Raw genomic sequence first — 20,695 nt, 5'->3', positions numbered from 1 at the left:
TGGTATTTACTTCCTGTATCATAAATAAACCTGTGGACAGCAGTAAAAAAAAAAATTGTTTCAGAAATACCACTTCACAAAAACAAAAATTGATTGATATATACTGAGAGAATACTCTATTTACCCCTTGCATGTACAAGGTTTTAGGATTACTGTTCCATTATCAATCAGCAAATTTACATGGGTATGTTTTCCAGACTGTTACAGTAATTTATAATTTTGCCTATGTCAAATTTTCACCCAGATTACAATAGACTATTTCACCAGCTCATCTTCCACAGGAATGTTTTCTGATGCTGTCTCCTCTACATCTTCCACCACCAGCATCATGTGCTCCCCATCACCCTCCTGAATGGAACTGTCTGCCATCACCATGGAGACAGTTTGAGTTGTGCCAGTCCCCTCCTCACCAGCGGAGGTTGCTATGGCGATCTGGTCTCCCTGAGCCTCAGTGAGATCCTCAGCAGTGGTGATGATCATGTTACCATCGCTGTCTAGAGTGCCGCCTTCAGCTCGCTGCAGGGCAATCTGCTGCGCCTCCCCTGACGTGATGGCAGTGACTGATCCGTCGGGCTGGGTAGCGAGGTTTACCACTACGATGCTGGTCTCTCCATTTTCATCCTGCAATGTTGCTTGCATGGTGGACATGCCATCCTCACCAGATGGATGTAGTATCACCTGCACAGCACAAAGAGACACTTTTAGATTCAGACACTGCATTGTATCTATGGGTATCGGGTCTGAAAATTCACACCCATGTTGTCCTCAAAACATGACTGGGAAACAAATAACAAGGCACCCTACCTAACAAACATAGCAATGCAGCAATATTTTTGATATCACATTAATTATTCTTAAAAGCAGGAAATGTTTACCACTTGATGGAGCAATAAAATTCAAATTACTGATTTTCCTCTGCAGCATACTGGTGGAATTAGGGAAAATGCCAAGAAGATCAAATGTTCTTGTATTATATGCAACCCGAATGAGGACAAAGTAAAGAATGTGCCTAATAGCCAATCAAACAGACTTAATATGAGTCCACAGTGTCCATACCTGAGCATTCTCTGCAGCCAGCTGCTGTAGCACCAAGGCTGCCTGTTCACTGGTGGCTCCCTCCATGGTGATCTGTGTCCCTCCCATACTCTCCTGGATCAGTGCCTCAGCCTGCTCACTGGCTGCCTGTAGGAGGATCTGGGTGGCTTCAGGTAGCGGCTCTGACACCGTCCCACCGTCTGAGGCAGCCTGGACCTGGGCCACTGCCTCCTGCATGGCTGCTGAGGCTGAGTTGGTGGCAAAGGTCGTCCCATCTGGGAATTGAAGTAGCTGGGTGCCTTGGATCTCATTGGACATGGCCTACTCAGAGACAGATGGGATAGGAGAATGAGAGTGAGAGAGAGAGGGAGAAGAAGCAGAAGACATGAGAATAAGGGAACAAAAAAGAGGGGTTAAATTGACATTTAATCCTTTGAGGATGGACTGATTTTACTTTAACAAGCATTTCCCATAGACATCTGCCCGCGTATTCTTGGGACTTGTCTTCACTAGGTTAAAGGATTGTTACTGAGTACTAGTGTTGACTGCTTTCTGAGAGTGAAAATTTGTGCATGGGACTATTAGGATAAGGAACCACTTTACAGGTGTAATAGCATGTTGATATATATTCCCAACTCTTGACAGGGACAGCACCACTTTCAAAAAAATGCGTGCTGGAGAATATTTTTTCATTCAATTGAATATCATTCTACAGTTCACTCAGCAACGTTTGACTGCTATGTTAATCTATTTAGCCACCTCAATGTTGATCAATTTCTTAATCAAATCAGAATTTGCTGGTATCACCCAGACAATGAAGGCTAACAGAATGTATGGTCAAGTTTGAGGCCTGTGCCTTGCCTACGTGAATCTAAAGAACAAGATAGTTTACATTTTACACACATGTGACCCTGTTGAGGATACAAAGTCTTTACATCAGTTATAAAATGATGATTGTAGATCCTGATTAAAAAAAACAACCGACTGAGAGCAATCACATGACCAGTCTTTCTTTTTGCCTAACATGCCCAGCGGGCACAAGTTTTTACCATTGACGGCATACTTATGACCAGTACTCACATCCCCTCATTGCTCAAATGCATGACTATACTAGCTTGCCATAATCATGCTCATAGATGTCACAATTGCATACTTTAACAGAGCGTACTCAATCAGTTACAAGCATACGCTGAATCACTTTATTTACTCTAAACAATTTCTACGTTTGTGTTTAGTGTGTTTGGAACATTTTGTCAGACATGTTGACTTTTTAGCAAGTTCTACATGTAGCTGACTAGTATTTACCCATGAAAGTAAGTTGAAAATTAAAACAAGTTCATAAAACCATTTTATAAAACCAACATTGCACAGGTTAAGTTTGTGACACTAGTGGAGATGCAGCTCACTCTCGGATAATAACAATATTGTGCAACACGCACTCGGCTTTGCCTCATGCATGTTACATAACACCATTGTAAATATCCTCAAGCGGGCTGCATCTACACTGATCGCACATTCACCTGGGTGCATTATTTGTGCAGTTTTTAGTTGTGACAAGACTTTACTTTTTTTTTCTCTCTCTCTGAAGAATTTAAAAAATGACAAAATTCACAGACTTTAACATCACTCCCTGTTCTAAAGCACATATCGTTCTGATTTTTGTGATACTGATTCAGCATCTTGCAAAACATACAGACGGAAATGGACCTTCAGTGATTTCTATAATTTCTCTTTGCAGAAATATGTCTGTCAGTGAGAGAAAGGAGAGATCCCATTGGCCACTCACCTGCTGAGCAGCTTGCTGTACAATGTCTCCAGCCACTGTGGTATGAATAACATGCGATTCATCAACTGCCATCTCAACTGGAACCTGGTGAAAGAAAAAAAAAGACCAATATCAATGATGAATGTAGGCCTACATTAGTCTTCTTAAAAGTCTCTAGATGAAAGATATCCACTGCTTATAAATATCACTCTGACCTCTGACCCCTGACCATTGACCCCTGACTGCCACATTCACTTGTGGCATGCCTTGTAAGTCTAGGTCAGGATCTGAATTATATTACATGTACTTTAGCCCACAGTTGACCTAAATACATCTTCCATGGCTGGTATCCATTATCATTTCTTTATTGACCTGATTCACTGAGAGAGCACATAACTAAAGTATGCCATCAGTGGTCACAACAGGCTATTTAAGCCAGCCAATGACTAGCAAGAAAACTACTTCAATCTCCACATTTTTTTTTTCTCACACTTACCTGATAAATGTATGTGAATACAGAATAACCAACATAATACACAAAGACATTTTGTGGCATCTTTTCTTCTAATGTTCAGCTTATTTATGCATGTAAAGACTGTTGTCCCAGAGCATCCACAAAGATGAAGAAATACCAAAATTTTCCTGCACCGCGATACCAAGCTACTACAGTGGTAAGAGAAGTTCATTGTATTTCCTTATATTTTGGGTCACTTGCAGTTAGCTGAGAAGATATTCTGTGCATGAAGCAAACAAAACAAATAAGCATTCATCTACAAACAGCCTTTCTCTATATCCACACAAGCATACAAAAACAAAAACAAGCCAAGCCAATGCACTTGTCACAAATCAAAAGTGTAATGCAGTGATACATGGACTCATAAATGTCAATATCACTACTTTCTCTAAGTGCTAGCATGTACTGAAAGAAATGCCATCTTTAGTGATACTGCACAACCCTCAAAACATTGTGCGTGCATCGACTCACTAGCTTATACATGATGTATTGAGCACACACACGTGACATAGACAAGAGTTTACAGAGACCCTAGATGTGTACAAGAGAGCAAAGAAGACTCACATTTTGCAGGTTGTCGAGAGCAATGAGTGCTTCGGCTGTCATGTCGCCCTCTGCTAGCGTTGGATCTGGCTCAATGGAGACCACAACATTCTGCCCTTGAATTTTAACAGGTTTTTCCATTGGCCAAGGAACCTGGAATAACAACCACAATATCTAATTCACAGGATATACACTTTTAATAGAGAGTTTGGCTTATGGGAGACAAGGAGACTGGCTGACAGAATAATCATTACCAGTTATATAAGTACAATCATACAATGTAGATGTAACATGGACAATCTCTGTCTGATGAACAGATTTTTGGTATTTTTGGTAAAATCAGGATTTCCCTGTCAAGACGTGACCATACAGATAACAAAAGGCCATATGAAGAAAAATATTCAATTTTCATGGGGGGGGGGGGGGGGGAGATTATCAACATCTCATAAACTGTACCTCTATTTGAACTTCACTGCATACTTAATGTATTACCTTGATTGTGACCGTTTCCTCAATTGGGGGCGCTGTGTCGATTTGCTCTCCTCTCAAAATGTGGCGCTTCTCATGTCCCTTCAAATAATCACTGCGTGTGAAGCAGTTACTACAGTATCGACATCTATACAACTTGGCTCCTGTAACAAGAGTCGGAAAAGGGAGGGGATGATTTTTTAGCATTTGTATATGTTTACTCACATATGCTTTCAGTTAGAGTTCAAGTGGTTAAGTTGTGAGGATAGACAGGAAATGCAGCAAACTTGACTACCATTTCTGAAAAGTGCATGGAAAACGTGTATAAAGAAAATCCCTGCAGTCCTGTGTGGAATACAGTAAGTACTATTCTTTGTGCAGAGTTTTTGTAAACATTTTTTTTTTCTCATTATGGTGGATATTTGCCAGAAAACATCTTTTCCACTTTATGATAATTCCACTTCTGTTACCAGATATTTAACAGTATAGGTCAATATCTTTTTACAGCACCAAAAAATGATGTTGTATCACAAACTATAGGAAACAGATCTGTACTATGTACAACTTTGTAATGCCATTCAATAGACCACTATACACTGAAGGATGTTATATTGTTGTAAATTAATGTTTCTTGTACATTGATTGTGTTTTTGTTTACAGCTTGGGGTAAGATGAGCATTACAGCATAAACCTGGCCAATACATGTATTCTCATGGCAGTGGCAAATCATTCATACATAAAATCCATTGTCCCAAGAGACTGATAGGTTGTTAAGTTGTTGGCAATAGAATAAATCACCTCCAAGTGTCACTTCCAAGTTTGAAAGATGATGTCATGACAAAATTGACAAAGCATTGGGCATTAATTTCTCCTACCCTGTAAATAAACTCTATTATGCTGACAATACTTCAAGACATTACTTGGTCATAAAATTGGAGTGGGACCAGGCAAACAGAACTATTTCAATGCTGCTGTTATCCACTTAATATCCTAAGTGTGGCCAGACTTGGAGTTTGTAAAAGCAATCCCAAAATAATGCGGATTATTCTCACGGTGCCGTCTAAAGGTCATCTCTTACCCGTATACATTTTCAATTTTTTTTTCAGTTTGAAGTTTATTTCATTTTTCGATGAAACATATATGTTTCACTTCCTTTGATAACAGAGAATAAGGTAAACTGAACATTGTGTAATGAAAAGACTGTACAATAATTGAGGACCTTATAGTAATTATACATAATGTAGTAAAAAAGAAACAGAAGTGGTGGAAATGTAGTACATTAAAGTGCGAAAAATGGAGAGACCCACTAAAAAGACAGAGCTTGTAGAATGTGGGCCCCTCAGGAAAAGAATATCAATGGGACATTATCACGGTGGTGCGTGCAGTTGCCGTCAAGATTATTTGTCTTCAGGCTAAAGATACACAAAAGGTGGATTACTTTCAGGGTTTGTGAACACCATTTTTATTGAATTGCCTGCAATATTCTTATGTGGATAGTTGGGGAATGTATTTTTGTAAAAGGGCTATTAAAAGTCTTACCTGTGTGGTAGATTAAATGCCTTTTGTAGTCAATGACAGCAACAAAACGTTTATTGCATCCTGGTTTGGGACACACATATGGCGCATCGTTGCGATGTTTGCGTTCATGGTAAGATCTTGAGCTGCGTCTGCTGAAGGTTGCTGTACAGAATCGACACTGCAGTTTCTCTTTACCCGCTGGAAGGAAGACAGTTGGAAGGTTACAGTGATAAGAATTATTACAGGGTTTTATTTTTTCCAGACTCTATATCCTATCATGATGCACGAGTTATTTCTACTGGGGACATTAAAAACATAAAAAACATATACCTTGCTTTGAAATGTAAACTTAACTATGCTAATCATTTCATGAATATGACTTCCTTTGCAATAATTTCATGAAATTTACATGTGAAGGACTATGCACAAAGACAAGAAAATAAATTGGCTAGCTATTCTAAGCATTTTGATACTTGTTATGGGAATCTCTTAGAAAAAAACTGAGTCACAGGAACTCAATACACAGACTATCGGTTTAGTAATCATTACTTAAATCCCTTCTGTACGGGAACCTGGTGACATGTGTATAAAGTCTATGGGCATTTCAGAATTCAGTATGGAACGGGTTAAAATATCTATACCATCTTCTCTATTTTTTTTTTTTTTTGGGGGGGGGGGGGGGAGGGGGCACAAACATGAACTGTACCACTTCATCATACTACAACATTCCGAGGTTTAAGTCAACATGCAACTTAAATAACTGTGATAACACACTGCAAATAAAGGGCCGAATGCATAAAACAAGCAATTGCTTGTAAGCAATTGCTTCAAGCAAAAGCTCAAGCTCGTCTAGCAAAAGGTCTAGCTCAAACAATTGCTTAAAACCATACGCATAACCTTTTGCTTGTCCCGCACAAGCAATTGCTTACGTTTTCAACAAAAGGGACGTCACGCCTGTGCGAACACAAGAACAAAGGCGAGTGTGGCAGCATGTATTTGAAAGGGCATGTGTGTGTGGAAACATTTCCTGACATAGCAGAGGAGCTATGAAATGACACTCATAAATGCACACACAGACACACACACATCTTTACACACATTCCCATCACTGCTTACAGTAGCCCGGATCTGCCAGATCGCACGTGGAGAGAGGTCTCCTTGCTCTCCACCGAAGTCAGACATCCTACCTGTTTCTCATCACATTTTGCGTGCTAACCACTGGACATTCCCGTTGTTGAAATTAAAAAGTTTCTTACACTACTTAGGAGTAATTTCTTGTAGATTTACACCACTCCTGCACAAGTGTGGTCTTTCTTTCAAGAATATGAAAATGATACTTAAAAGGGAACGTCCCAGTTAAGCAAAAGCTCAAGCTCATTTTACAGAGCTTAGAAAATCGTAAGCAATTGCTAGCAAGAACTAGCAAAAGGTTTGTTTTATGCATACATTTTAAAGTAAATGCTTGGTCTCTAAGCAATTGCTTGCGGGCAGCAAGCAATTGCTTGTGTTTGCTAGCAAAAGCTTCTGCTCGCAAGCAATTGCTTGTTTTTATGCATACGGATTCGAGTAAAAGGCTAGCACAAACAATTGCTAGCGTTTATGCATCTGGGCCAAAGAACTGCAACTAGCTCATCTTACCACAGACAATATAAATAAAATAAACTGGTTTGGATTTCTACCTATTTATATGCTATTAAGTCATGAAAGATTGTTAGCATCTTTAAAGGACAAGTCCACCTTCATAGACATGTGGTTTGAGTGAATGCAGCAATATTAGTAGAACACATAAGTGAGAGTTTGAGGAAAATCGGACAATCTGTTAAAAAGTTATGAATTTTTGAAGTTTCTGCTCAGTCACAGCTGGATGAAAAGACTACTATAGCTTGTGATGTCACATGAGTAAACGATATAAAGAAAGAATAAAGAAAATTCAACATATTTCCATTTTTCTCCCATAACAAAAGAACACTTGACTTCTCTCTTTCAGAAGGCAGGGGGAATAATATTACCCATAACATACGTCAGTAGCAAGTCGAAGAACTGTGCACTTTATTCAAAAAGTAAAGTTTTGTGAAATTCTCTTTTTGTTTTCCTTATATAATTGTACGCATGTGACATCATACACTGTCGAAGTATTCTCTTCCAGCAGTGATTGCGCAGATACTTAAAATATTCGTAACTTTTGAACGGATTGTCCAATTTTCCTCAAACTTTCACTGATGTGTTCTACTAATATTGCTGCATTCTCTCAATCCTTATGTATATGAAGGTGGACTTGTCCTTTAAAGGGATCGCATAGTTTTGGTTGAGACCAAATTTCAGGTTTCTAACATTTTTTGGTGAGATAATGAGAAACCTCTTATGAAACATGAAAGAACATGTAACTCTATGAGGAATTCAACGTTTATTTGATGAAAATTGGTTTTGAAATGGCTGAGATATCCAAGAAGAGCAATTCTAATAAAGTGTGGGACTCACACTTTATTACAATCGCTTTGTTTTACTTTGTTTTTTGATGTTTCAGTCATTCCAAACCCGATTTTCATCAAATAAACTTTGAATTCCTCTTAAAATGGTATGCTCTGTACTATATCATAAGTGTTTTCTTGGTATCTTGCAAAAAGTTAGAAGCCTGATTCTCACCTCCACCAATACTGTACTATCCCTTTAAACACAATCAGCCATTAGAGGCAAAGACAGATCAACTTACTATCAGAGTGTGCTTCCAGTTTGTGATCCTTTAGCTCAGGTCTGGTTTTAAAGGCTCGCCCACACTCATCACAAAGCTCATTTTTCTCTGTGCTGTGAGTCTTCATGTGTTCACGCAGTCTGCCAATTTTGACCCAAGTTTTGCCACACACTTCACAAGCAAATGGTCTGTAGAAGATGTTAATACAAAGAAAACTTGGTGACCACACTTACATAACAGCTATCAAATTAAGGACAAAAAGCTGATGGATGTAATGATAGCAGCATTTTGTTCTGAAAACCTCTTATCGCCTGGCTAAGGTGCATGCAACACACTTTTAGTTGAGAATAATTCAACCGTAATATGCAGTCAAACAGAATGTATTCTACCTAATATGTTCTCATGCATTCACTATGGTCCGAATTCACAAACAGACTTTAGCCCGTGGATTATGCAAATTTTGCTAGCATGACTGTCAGTGACAGCTCATGTACACCAACACACATCCTACAATGAACATGCACTAATATGCACAAGACAAAGGTACAACCCTATGCCTACTTTCCCCTTGTGTTAGTCCACAGACTTAATTTAAACCATGGATTTGTTTTTAACTACCTTTGTGAATTTGGACCTGCAAGTTGTATATCTATCATAAAGTATGTGGCCTACAGTTACCATTTCCATAAAGTTTATTGATCCTGACCACTAAATAAGGAGAGACCTCTCACTCTGCATAGAGGAAGTACAATGCAATTCTTAATAACTTAAGTCTTTTAGACCACATTACATTATTATTGGACATGCAAAGGAAAGAGACTTAGATAACAGACTCTGCAGTGCGAGGAAAATATGTACATTGTACACTCGTCAAGCATCGTCACTGACCTACATTATCTGAATAGCAGATTTGAGACTTCATAAAACTGCTCTTATTCAATAAAATCAAATATACTCACTTCTCCAGAGTGTGTCTCAAAGCATAGTGATAGTTGAGGGATGCCACTGATGTGTAGGCCTTGCTACAGCCAGTCACTGGACATTTGTAGATGTGGCATGGGTCAAGACCATGGAACTCCTCAAGGTGCCTTGCTCTCTCCTCTGTGGATCAAAGCACAGGAGACTGACCATTACTCTCATATCACATTATATAACACCTGATGCCTTCCAAGTGGTAAATGTCCAGCAAGACTTATTGAAACAAACAATGCATGACACGTGGAGCAAATCCTCCTGTCATACACAATGTATTATAATATTCATTTCATAAACTCTAGTGTGAGCTGATTTGTACAAAATCACAAACAAATACACTATATTTCCTTTGATAAGCATGAGGAAATCACATTCCCTGGTCTGAACAATTATACTCATAAGATACAGTCATTTCAGGCTGTATTTCATTTAATCAATTTTTCTAGTAAGAAACAATGATTTACAGAGAAATAAATCATACAAAAATAAAACAAAGATGATATCAACATTGAGTTTCATTTTCTTTTGTAGCCCCATAAAGCTTTGGTCAAGACTTTTGATTTCCACATGAATGGCTAACTCTTTGTTTACATTACAAGGAAGAAAACATACATCTTCATTCACCCTTGACTGTCTGGAGTATGAAAATGAACATAGAGAACTGTATCTAAAGACGACATGAGATTCACCATCACCATGTGGGCGGATATCTGCTGTAATCAACCCTGGTTTAATTTGCAGCAGCCACGACTGTGCTCAGATTTAATAATTCTTGCATGGGATCAGGTTACATATGGAGGGCTCGACACTAACGGTGGCCCGGTGGCCCGGTGGCCCGGGGCCACCAAAAATGAAAGTCGGGCCACCAAATTTCAAAAAAGGGCAAATTTGGTGGCCCGCCTCGGGCCACCAAAATATTTTGAAAATTATGTCAATAAATTCGTAACTTTTTGCGCCGGAAATTAGCAGTTAAATTTGTTCAAAGGATGGATGAAAAGGACTGAATGAATGCCTGAGAGTGAGTGTTGCAAGTTTGTTGAACTTTATTTATGAGTAGATATGTCCAACTTCTGATTCTTACTATCATAAATCTTGAATATTTCACTCATGAAAAAAAGGACTTTTAATGTTTTTTTTTTTTCGGGACACCAAATTTTTCTCTCGGGCCACCAAAAATTTGAAATTTAGGATTTTGGTGGCCCCATCGGGCCACCAAACAAAAAAGTTAGTGTCGAGCCATGACATATGGAAGAAAAAATCAAACTGTAAAACACAGTTTAGATTTACATTTTGCGCATGAGCAGAGGTTATTTTGTATCATGTGATATCAGATGGAAAAAATGTTGAAAAAAAAAAACTTGACCGCATGCTCACTTCAATAAAGGAGTCTTTTTTTTTCGAACACAGATTTGAATTGAATTGTCACAATTTCTGTTTGTAAACAAAAATAACATAAACTGAATTGATCTTTCCAAAAATCTTTACTAACATCATGTCGGTAAGTCTTATTCATCAATCAAAAATGAATCCACTCTGATCTAATAATCATTATATTACAGATATTCCCTCCATAAACAATGTCGTGCACATTGGCTTTCAGCTTTGACCCTTTGACCTACAAAGTATGATAATATACCTTTGGCATCAAATGTCTCCATACAGTCGTCTGCTGTGCACTGGTATCGTTTGTGCTGTGGGTGACTCCTAATGGTGTGATTCTCCAGACCTTGTTCCATGGTGAAAGTCTTCTCACAAAACTTACACTTCACTTGTACTGGGCCCTTGGGAGGTGGCTCTGAGAAAATTAATCAGAATTTTAGCATTTTAAGCAATCAATCTGACCCGAGACAAGCCACCAGTAGGTAAAGAATACTTTTTGGAAAACAAAATATTTCTTTGAGTAAGTGGGGAGAAAAGTTAATCATACCTGGTAAACTACACGTAGCGCCTGCTAGCGACGGATAGTGACACCCAGTGATGGGGATTTTTTGCGAAAACAATGAAGTGCGTTCAAAAAGCATTTTACATGCTGGTCATGTAATTTAAACACATCAGTAGCCTTTCATGTGAAACCACAAGTTTCTTATTTCACCATGTTCTTAGAAAAGGGCACAATTGTTCGGGCATCAGCGATGTGTTAAAATTAAATAGCAGTATAGAGAAGTTGTCTGGTGTGTGTACTAGAAGCAAAACGGGGCAATTCTAAGTTTTCTGCTTTGTGAATATTCAGAGGAATTGTTGGGTCATTCCTGAGCTGCATGGTCATGCTTCAAGGGTCTCTCATATTTCTCACTATGAAGCTGTAACACAAAGTGTTTAGTCATCTATTTGAACATTAGACATCTAGCTCACTCATTACAGTTTGTCAACATCTGAAATCGAGGCATCACTATGCTAAACTTTGTAGATACTCAAATTTGTTAATTTAATAAAAGTCACATGAAGAGGGGGAAAAAATTTACATGTTGTAGTGTCAAGTAGCATAAACTGAGAAGTAAAGTGTAATACTTGCATGTACATGAATAAATAGGATTAGCACACAGTGTTAAAACAGTAATATGAATATTAGCATTTCTGATTGAGTACACTTTTCAACCTTGCATCAAGGTGTGATGCTGTCAGTGTTCTACAAAGGTGTGCAGTGTTTCAATATACAAAGAATACAGCAAGGCAAAAAGAAAAAGAAGGTGTGATGGTGATCTCACCTGTATTGTTGGCCTTTCTAACATGCCTCTCAAGGTGGATAGGTGACCTGAAGGCTCGCTTACAGACATCACATCGGAACTTTTCTGACATAGTCTGCTCACGTTTGGTCATACCGGGATGAGCATCATTGAGGTGGGTTGTGTAGGTCATGAGGAAACGGAAGGCCTCATCACACAGGTTACAGATCAAGTACTGCAGCTTTGGGTTTTCATGCTGTTCTCTGTGCAAGTCAAACCACGTCTGTGTTGGGAAGTTATTTGAGCAGATCTCACAGTGGAAGGGAAACTTTTCTGGATGTGGCGGAGTCGGGGTGCATTCTGGTGCCGGGGGTACTGCCTGCCGTGCCAACCGCGATGGGAAGTCCTCGTCATCATCATAGCGTCGCTTCTTGCGCCTGCGACCACGTTTCTTCCTTGGGATAGGCGGCCTTCCATCCTTGCGAGGACGCCCTCTGGGTCTTTTCACTCCAGAAGGCCATGGGTATGGAGGAGGAAGGGCTGGGGCAGGAAGAGGCTCGGGCACCATCTCATCTCCTTCTTTTCCATCATCAAGAATGCTGGAGCTTGTTTTAGTGCCCTCTACCCTCCCTACATCTAGCATGCTCTCATCAAGTCCCTGCACCTCTGTTGACTGCTGAAAGCCCTCAGCATCCATAGACTCCTCTGTGGTAATTCCACCTTCTTTTTCCTCTTCCTCCTCCTCCTCCTCCTCCTCCTCGTCTTCATCATCATCAAGTTTCTCTCCAGCTACTTCCTTTACAACACCACATTGTCTTCTGTGCTTCATGAATAGAACTGATGACACAAATTTTTGCCCACAGACAACACACTTTCTGCTCCTACCAGCGCTAAGGCCACTCTCGGCAAGTTCATTTGCCATTTTTTCCTGTCAAGAAAGAAACATAGATTTAAAGGATAGATAGGTCACTAAATACCCTAATTGTATATGTTTTTTGTTTGTTTTTTAGTAATCAAGAGATCAGACTCTATGCTGCTACTGCATATATGAATGTGAAGCACAATGTAAATGCCATCATACAGGTCAAATCATGCAAATCAAAATAAGATCAAGATTTACAGTAAACCCAGTATAAAAGCCAATATCTGATGTTCTCACAAACTGTTATATGTATTTTTAAAAGTTTCTAATCTGTGAAGTATCCATTCCTATCAGGGAGGTGGGCTGTACCTATCTACAATATCTCAATCATGAAGGTGAATATCCACCTGTTTTGCTTTGTCTTCTTCAAGTTTCTTTTTCTTCTCAGCTTCCAGCTCAGCCTGCTGTTCAGGGGTGAGTTTGATCTTCCTTGGCCGACCTCGCCTTCTTTTGTTTGGATCAGGAGGCGGAGGGGGTGGGGCTTCTTCCTGTTTGATCCCAAGTAGTCCATGCTCTTGTCCTTTCTTGACATCTTCAGTGACCTAAAATAAAAGGGGACACTTTTATTTTATCTTTGGAAATCCCACATCCTCTGTGCAAAAAAGCAAAAAACTTAACAAGATGAAAAAAAAAATAGTCTTGGAAGTTGTATACTGTGCTGAGAACTTGACGTTTTTTTTTTCTTTCTCTTTCTTTCACATTTCCAGTGGTTCAGATTTGTCACATTTCAAAGATTCTATGAATATAGTTCAAATACTTCAGTGGCACTACACTTTAATTTTGTGTCTATTAAAAACAAGAGACCCACAGGTCTAGCGCTCACCTGAGTATCGCAAGTTCACCTTTCACACAGTCACTAATCTAAATTATTTACAGCTCTACTAAAATTTGACCAGGCATTCTTATAGAAGATGAAAATGTACAATAAGGGCCCAAATTTCTAAAGATTCCTTAATTTTGAGGGGATTGGGGGCCCCCTGGGGCCCTCTGGGTGGGGCATGGTACTCAAGTTGATAAAATGAGATCCTAACCCCCTAGGGATACTACCTGCCAAGCTTGATAAAAATCCATCATGAGGTTTTCAGGAAGAAGATGACAATGTACAATTTACAAAAAGTGTAGGCCCCCATTTGCATCTCACCATCACTCCCCCCTGCCTCCAAGAGGGGCACCCCTGGATCTGCTATGAACAAACTTGATACTAGTCATAAATAGTATTAACTTAGCTCTATCACTCCTGATTCTAGGGAGGATTTTTATAGATTCCTTCATTTTGGGAGGTTTGGGCCCCTTGGGGCCCTCCAGGTGGGATACGGTGCCCATTTGTACAGATTGATATCCTACATGTATGCCCGTAAGGATACTACCTGCCAAGTTTGGTGAAAATCGGTCATAGGGTTCTCAAGAAGAAGATGAAAATGTACAATTTAGGCCCCATTAGGACCCCTCCCCACCCCCCCTCCCCTGAGTCCCAAGGGGGGCACCCCTGATTCCGCCATGAACAAACTTCAAACTACAGTCATCAATGTACTAACTCATAGTATCAACTTAGCTTTATCACTTCTGGTTCTAAAGAAGAAGATTTTTAAAGATTCCTTCATTTTGGGGGGTTTGGGCCCCCTGGGGGCCCCCTGGGTGGGGCATGGTGCCCATTTTAACAAATTGAGTTCCTAACCCCCTAGGGATGCTACCTGCCAAGTTTGGTGAAAATCGGTCTTGGGGTTTTTGAGAAGAAGATGAAAATGTAAAGAGTTTACGCACGACGCACGCCGGACAACGCATGACGGACGATCAACCACGGACGACAGACGCCGGACGAAGGGCGATCGCAATAGCTCACTTGAGCCTTTGGCTCAGGTGAGCTAAAAAGGAAGGTTTGTATGGGTGGTTGAATTTGATAGATAGTTTACAAGTGCATTACAAATCTATACATTGTAGTAGTGACAGCCGGCTGGTGGCTTATCTTCCATTCTGGCATTTTGGCCCCCCCCTCGACATTTTGCGTGATTATTCCGCAACACATGATGCTCTCGCCACATCATTTTATGACATTTTTCTTAAGTATCGCGCAACTTTTGAGACCAAATTTGTCGCTCCCGGGCATACCATTTTGAAACCACGCTCATTTGAAAAAATATTTGTCGACTAAAAAATTGCTCAAAAACGTGATTTTGTGTACAAATCCAATGTAAATTATCTTTTTGCAATTTATTCATATAAAAATAAACATTTTTACTTTCAATAGCTGATAATGATTTATTTTAGCCTGATTATGCTTTAAAAATTTTCTGTGACATATTTTGACAAAAAAACAAAAACAATTTTAGAGTAAAAAACAAGGAAATACATAAGAAATTCAATAAACAATAAATACATAAGAAATGATTATGAAGCCGAATTTTTGCTTCATTATTATTGTTGAGAATATTAAAAAGAATATGTTCACCAAAAATTAGAAGTCTTGGAACTTTATTTTTTTTATTTATAGGCAACAAAATTATTTTTGCATACAGTTGTAAATCAGAATTACTGTAAAAGTGGTTTCTTTCGCATACAGATACTTTGTTTCCGTCGGTGCCAACTTTTTCGCGTGTGTTTAAATTCGCTGTCGGCAAAATCTGTGAATTCACAGTCAGCAAAAACTGTTATATTTTGCACATGAAAACCCAAACTATAATCCAATTACGGTATTCTTTTATTTATTAAAAAGAAATAAAAATAAAAATAAATGCAGGCTTACCTGAAATTCCATCTCTCGAGTACTTTATAACATGCTTGTACCTACATTACGCTGTATCGCTGTGCGTATGTTGAATGCGCGGAATCTTTGTGTGTGCAAGTGCGCAATAGCGTTGTAACAAGCGGCGAGTTCAAAACATTTTCGCGTGATGTTAAATTCGCGGTTCAACCTCAAAGCGAGAAAATAAAAGCGCGAAAGAAACCACTTTTACAGTAATCAATATAAAATACATAAACTAAACTGTGAAAATCTAACTACCGGTATACAATCTTGTAGATTACATTGGCCTCTACCTTGGTGCAAATTTTTGCGAGGACCGCGCGATCCACGACCGAGATCTGGTGGGGGGCAAAAAGCCCCACCCCCCCCCCCCCCAATAGGGTTAAATCATTAATTTCATCTTCAATACTGCACCTCAAAATAGAAGACTTTGCCCTGTTGAACAAGGGTTAGCGTCTGCTCCTCTACGTTAGTTGTGATCTTGACAAATCGAAGCCATCCTGGTATGGAGAAGTCATTACTCTCCAGTTGGTGCCACTTGTCATCTTCTTGAGAGTATATCTACATGGCAGACAGACAGACAGACAGACAGACACACACACAAAGAAAAACCCATAACAGAACATTAATCATTGTAAGTGTGAACACTATGACCAAACATTAAGTGAAGATTTGGAAAATCCGATTACTCTTCTTGATTGATAAGACCGAGCGCTTCTCCTTTATTACACACAAGGACAAGGTGGACTTCAGTAATGCATATTGAATCTCTCTGATGAAGGGTAGACTTCCTAATACCGGTACACCTTGAAGGACTACCGCTACCGGTAACTAATTAATCTAAAGTGTCCAAAAATGGCAAGAAAAAACTCACGCAATGACAGTTTGTCCTACGTACGTACATGATCTATTTTCTTTTCTATTTTTGTATCATTTTTTTTTTCAAATACCGTACAATGTACAACTGTAGGTTCTTCTGTTTCAAAACCCAGTCAAGAGGAGTAAAAATTACCCTGACCTGGGTATGGTGAGTCTACACAAGACACTCTTAAATTACACTCAAATGAACCAGGAATGAACCAAGAATTAAAAAACACATAAAAATTAAAGAGATGTTATAGCTTTGGTTAAGATGGAGATTCAGATTTCATTGACAGATACTTAGAAACACTTTAGGATATAAAAGAGCATGAATTCTAACAAGAATTAATAAGTTCATTTGATGAAAATTGGATTCAAAATGGCTGGGATCTAAAAAAACAAAGCAAAACCATGTGGTCCTAATAAAACGTGGGACCCATCTTTAACTACAACCTCTTTGTTTTTGGATATCTCAGCCATTTTAAAACCTTTTTGTCAAATAAAAAAAACTTTCAATTACCAGTACTTGTTGAATTGCATGTTCTTTTATATTTGAAACAAGTGGTTTCTAATTACGGTATCTCACAAAAAGTCAGAACCTGAATCCCTATCTCAACTAAAACCAACGGGTATACCATCCCTTTATATTTGAACATAAAGTGAAAAATTGAGGATGACTGCTCTTGCAGTATGATTTGAATAATCAAAGAATGTTTCAGTCGTTGTGCTTTACCTTCCACTGACCCATTTCCACCTCTTCTTCTTCACCAATATCAGAGAGTTTGCCCTTGAAAGGTCCATAGCGATGGCCTTGACTCAACTCCTGCCTGGCATAGACTTTCACACTGGCTTCTAAAGTGTGATACCAAAAAAAAAAAAAATGATATCATGTGTGGTTCAGGAAATCAAGGGAAAAACCTGCAACAAAGCCTATTATGCTACGCCAATACTATATACAATTGTACTTTTGAAGCTAGTGTTTCCTGTGTACTCATGTACAATACCCAATAGGTACCCTAGTATTAGCACTGCATTGGTGAACAGGAAATGACTCTCATGCTGGTCCCCGCAGCTCGATCTACTACTGTAACTCAAAGGATCCTAGACTCTTTTAAACGTACTGTGTGTATGAAGAAATTAGAAATTAATACATGTACCAGCGTATTTTATGATTAATGCTATGAATTGGTACCGTACTAGTGCACTCCCGTTATAACGAAATGCTCGGGACCAGCAGTTTTCTTTCGTTATAACGAAATGTCGTTATAACCGAACAAATACAATACCGGTACATACATGTAACGAAAAACAAGGAGACCACGCATAGGCCCCTATAATATCGTCAGCCTCATGCCAAAAGGGCATCAACACTGTACAAAGTCTATGGTGTAATGGCCCTTTTGGCATGAGGCCGACGAATATATTCTGTTTGTTGAATACTCATCATACACTGGAAAGCTATGTGAAATGGGATGGTACCTTTTTAGTTTTGTTTAAATATTACATTTAAAAGAGAGCATAAAGTTGTTTGTATTGTCACACATGTATAAAAAAATGATGGTTTAGGATTTGGTTGCAGTTTGCTATTCAAAAGGTTCATTTCTTATTAAAGTTTGTTACTCCGAAGGCTCCTTATTCCGAAGTTTCGCCATTCCCGGGATTCCGAAGGTTTGTTCATCTGAAGCTTCGCTCTTCCAAAGATTCGCTATTCCGAAAGTTCATAATTTAGAAAGAAATATATTGTTCGTTTTCTGAAGGTTCGGTGATCAGAAAATGAAATGAGGTTATTCCGAAGGTTCAGTTATGTTAAGACGATTATAAGGTCTGTAATTCCTAAGTTTTGTTAGTGGACTCACCTTTTTCTCTTTTGGATTAACGAAACATTTTTTTTTAATGTTCCGATTAACGAACATTTGGAATTCCTAATATTTTTGGACTAACGAACCGTCGTAATAAGAACCATATTTCATTGTCGGATTAAGAACCTTATTAATAACGAACCTTTGAAATAACACAAAAATGTTTATAATATAACAAGTTTACCCTATTTCATTTCCAGACTAACGGACATTTAAGTGGATCAGAATCTGCGTTTTGTAATAAAGAACCTTCGGAACAATAAAACAAACCTTTCGTAATTTCAGATTATCTTATTACAATAACACAAGTTCCTCTCGGAAACTCTGCGCGACACACGGAGTGAACACAAAGTGATGTGAGGCGTTCGCTCATGCAGAGACGCTATAAATGCTTGCTCCGCTATGTATTTTCGAAAGCGATCCGCATTTCGTTATTACGGAGCACATTTCTTTTGTTTTTCTTTGTTAGTGGCGCTCAGAAAAGACTTCGTTATAACGAAAATTTCGCTATAACCGTGTTCGTTATAAGCGAATCTTGTACCATACTTGTACTTGTAGACTCTAGTGGCGATAATTTTGGGACCAGAAGTTTTATTTCGTTGTAACGAAATTTCGTTATAACCGTGTTCGTTGTAACACGAGTGCACTGTACACACCATCACTTCGTTATCAACTACAGTTTATTCACCATGACGGCAAGAGAAAATTGTAAGTGTAACAGTTTGTATTAAACTTCAATTGGAGAACATAACCATACACAGCCCTTTCGCTGTACACAAGTTGTGCTTTGCACGGCGTCTGGTTAGGCTAGTATAGACTATCACTAAGGCATATGGAGAACTGAGAAAAATAAAAATAGAATTCATATGAATATTTTCAATTTTCTTGCATAATGTAAGAACAGTTCACTTTCAGAAAATAGGGGGAATGATATTATTACAATAGGCCTAGGTTCTACATGTGTATTACAAGGTGATTCTGATGGAGTGTGTACTTTTCAAGTGTCATTTTGTGGAATTTTCTAATTTCTTTCACTTAGACATATCGGCGACATATCATTGTCCTGCATTGACAGAAAGATCGGTCTGTAAATTTATCTGGTTGTCAGGGAAATGTTCCGCGGACAAGTTGAGTCAAGTGTCTACGGAGGAGAGCGATAACACCAAAAAAATGACTCTTCCGGACAGACGGATATTACTGTCAATGTCCTGCAGTAGTGGCATCCAGATTGTTGTTGCAGTTTTCTCATCGAGCGATCGATGGTGGCACTGAAATTCTTTAACTTAAAATTCTTAACTTTTGAAGCTAGGGATTGTCCCATTCTCCTCAAACTTAACTGATGTGGGCCTGCTGCTTTTACTCAATCCACATATTCATTACTGTACATGACATACATGACCCGTATTGCCCGTAACACATTGTATTTTCGACAACATTTTCCAATCAAATACCCCTGCAAGACCCAAGGGAAGATTTTAGTGCACAACTGCCATTTATCTGCGGATTTGTTCATCGACCTCGACTCAAAATATTGTCGACGGACATTTATGTTATATAGTCTAAATGTTAGCTAGTTCTAAGCCACTGCACTGGCATGGCACCTGGCTCTGTCAGACTCTGCCTCTGCTCCGCATACTCTTCCTAACGAGAACGAGACTTACACAGTACCCTACTAACGTTAGTACTAGGGCTAGGCAAGGTTGGACTATACCCGTTCATTCCCGTCCCGGATGTCCCCCACCCTAGCCCCTTCTAGGTCTAGCCAAGGTAGTGCGGGGTACCGGAGCCGCCGCAGCTGGGCTGAGGAGTACGAGCGATCACCGCCGTTCAAGTTCTCAAGAAACTCACTAACAGTTAGCGCGCAACACGCATGTGAACGAGGATGGCGCAAATTAACGGTCCATTATCGATGGAACGAGCCTAAACAATCCCCCATCCATCCGCAGCGATACTCAAAATTTTGGTTTTAAAATTCAGCCTAGAAGTTGTGGATAAGCCCCTTCAATATACTAACATAAAATCGTTAATTACGTCAAGTGTTAAATAAAGTTAATCAATGATTTCAGTCAGGAGAAATCTTAATAAAACATACCTCCTGAGGACGCCATCTTCGAATAATGAATTTCCCACAATTCCCAATCTT

At 39.1% G+C, this 20,695-nt stretch overlaps 1 protein-coding gene across 1 annotated transcript; it reads right to left on the bottom strand.

Annotated features, from left to right (window-relative positions):
• Positions 1 to 246: 246 nt before the first annotated feature.
• LOC139712338 (uncharacterized) lies at positions 247 to 20,660 on the bottom strand. The gene is made up of 14 exons (XM_071624172.1): positions 20,645 to 20,660; positions 17,427 to 17,545; positions 16,247 to 16,393; positions 13,440 to 13,634; positions 12,213 to 13,098; positions 11,144 to 11,302; positions 9,492 to 9,633; positions 8,554 to 8,720; positions 5,865 to 6,041; positions 4,350 to 4,489; positions 3,879 to 4,010; positions 2,822 to 2,905; positions 1,057 to 1,356; positions 247 to 678 (listed from the first exon to the last, which is right to left on the bottom strand). Exons 1-14 carry the CDS (start codon positions 20,658 to 20,660, stop codon positions 256 to 258), a joined length of 3,087 nt encoding a protein of 1,028 aa, XP_071480273.1. The 3' UTR covers positions 247 to 255.
• Between the last annotated feature and the right edge of the window lie 35 nt (positions 20,661 to 20,695).

This window comes from Diadema antillarum, unplaced genomic scaffold (assembly GCF_040938485.1).
Source record: "Diadema antillarum isolate AM-2024a unplaced genomic scaffold, OU_Dant_1.0 seq00001794_RagTag, whole genome shotgun sequence".
Lineage (NCBI taxonomy): Eukaryota > Metazoa > Echinodermata > Echinoidea > Diadematoida > Diadematidae > Diadema > Diadema antillarum.
The sequence above is the reverse complement of the archived record's forward strand: the minus strand, read 5'-3'. Positions and strand labels throughout refer to the sequence as shown.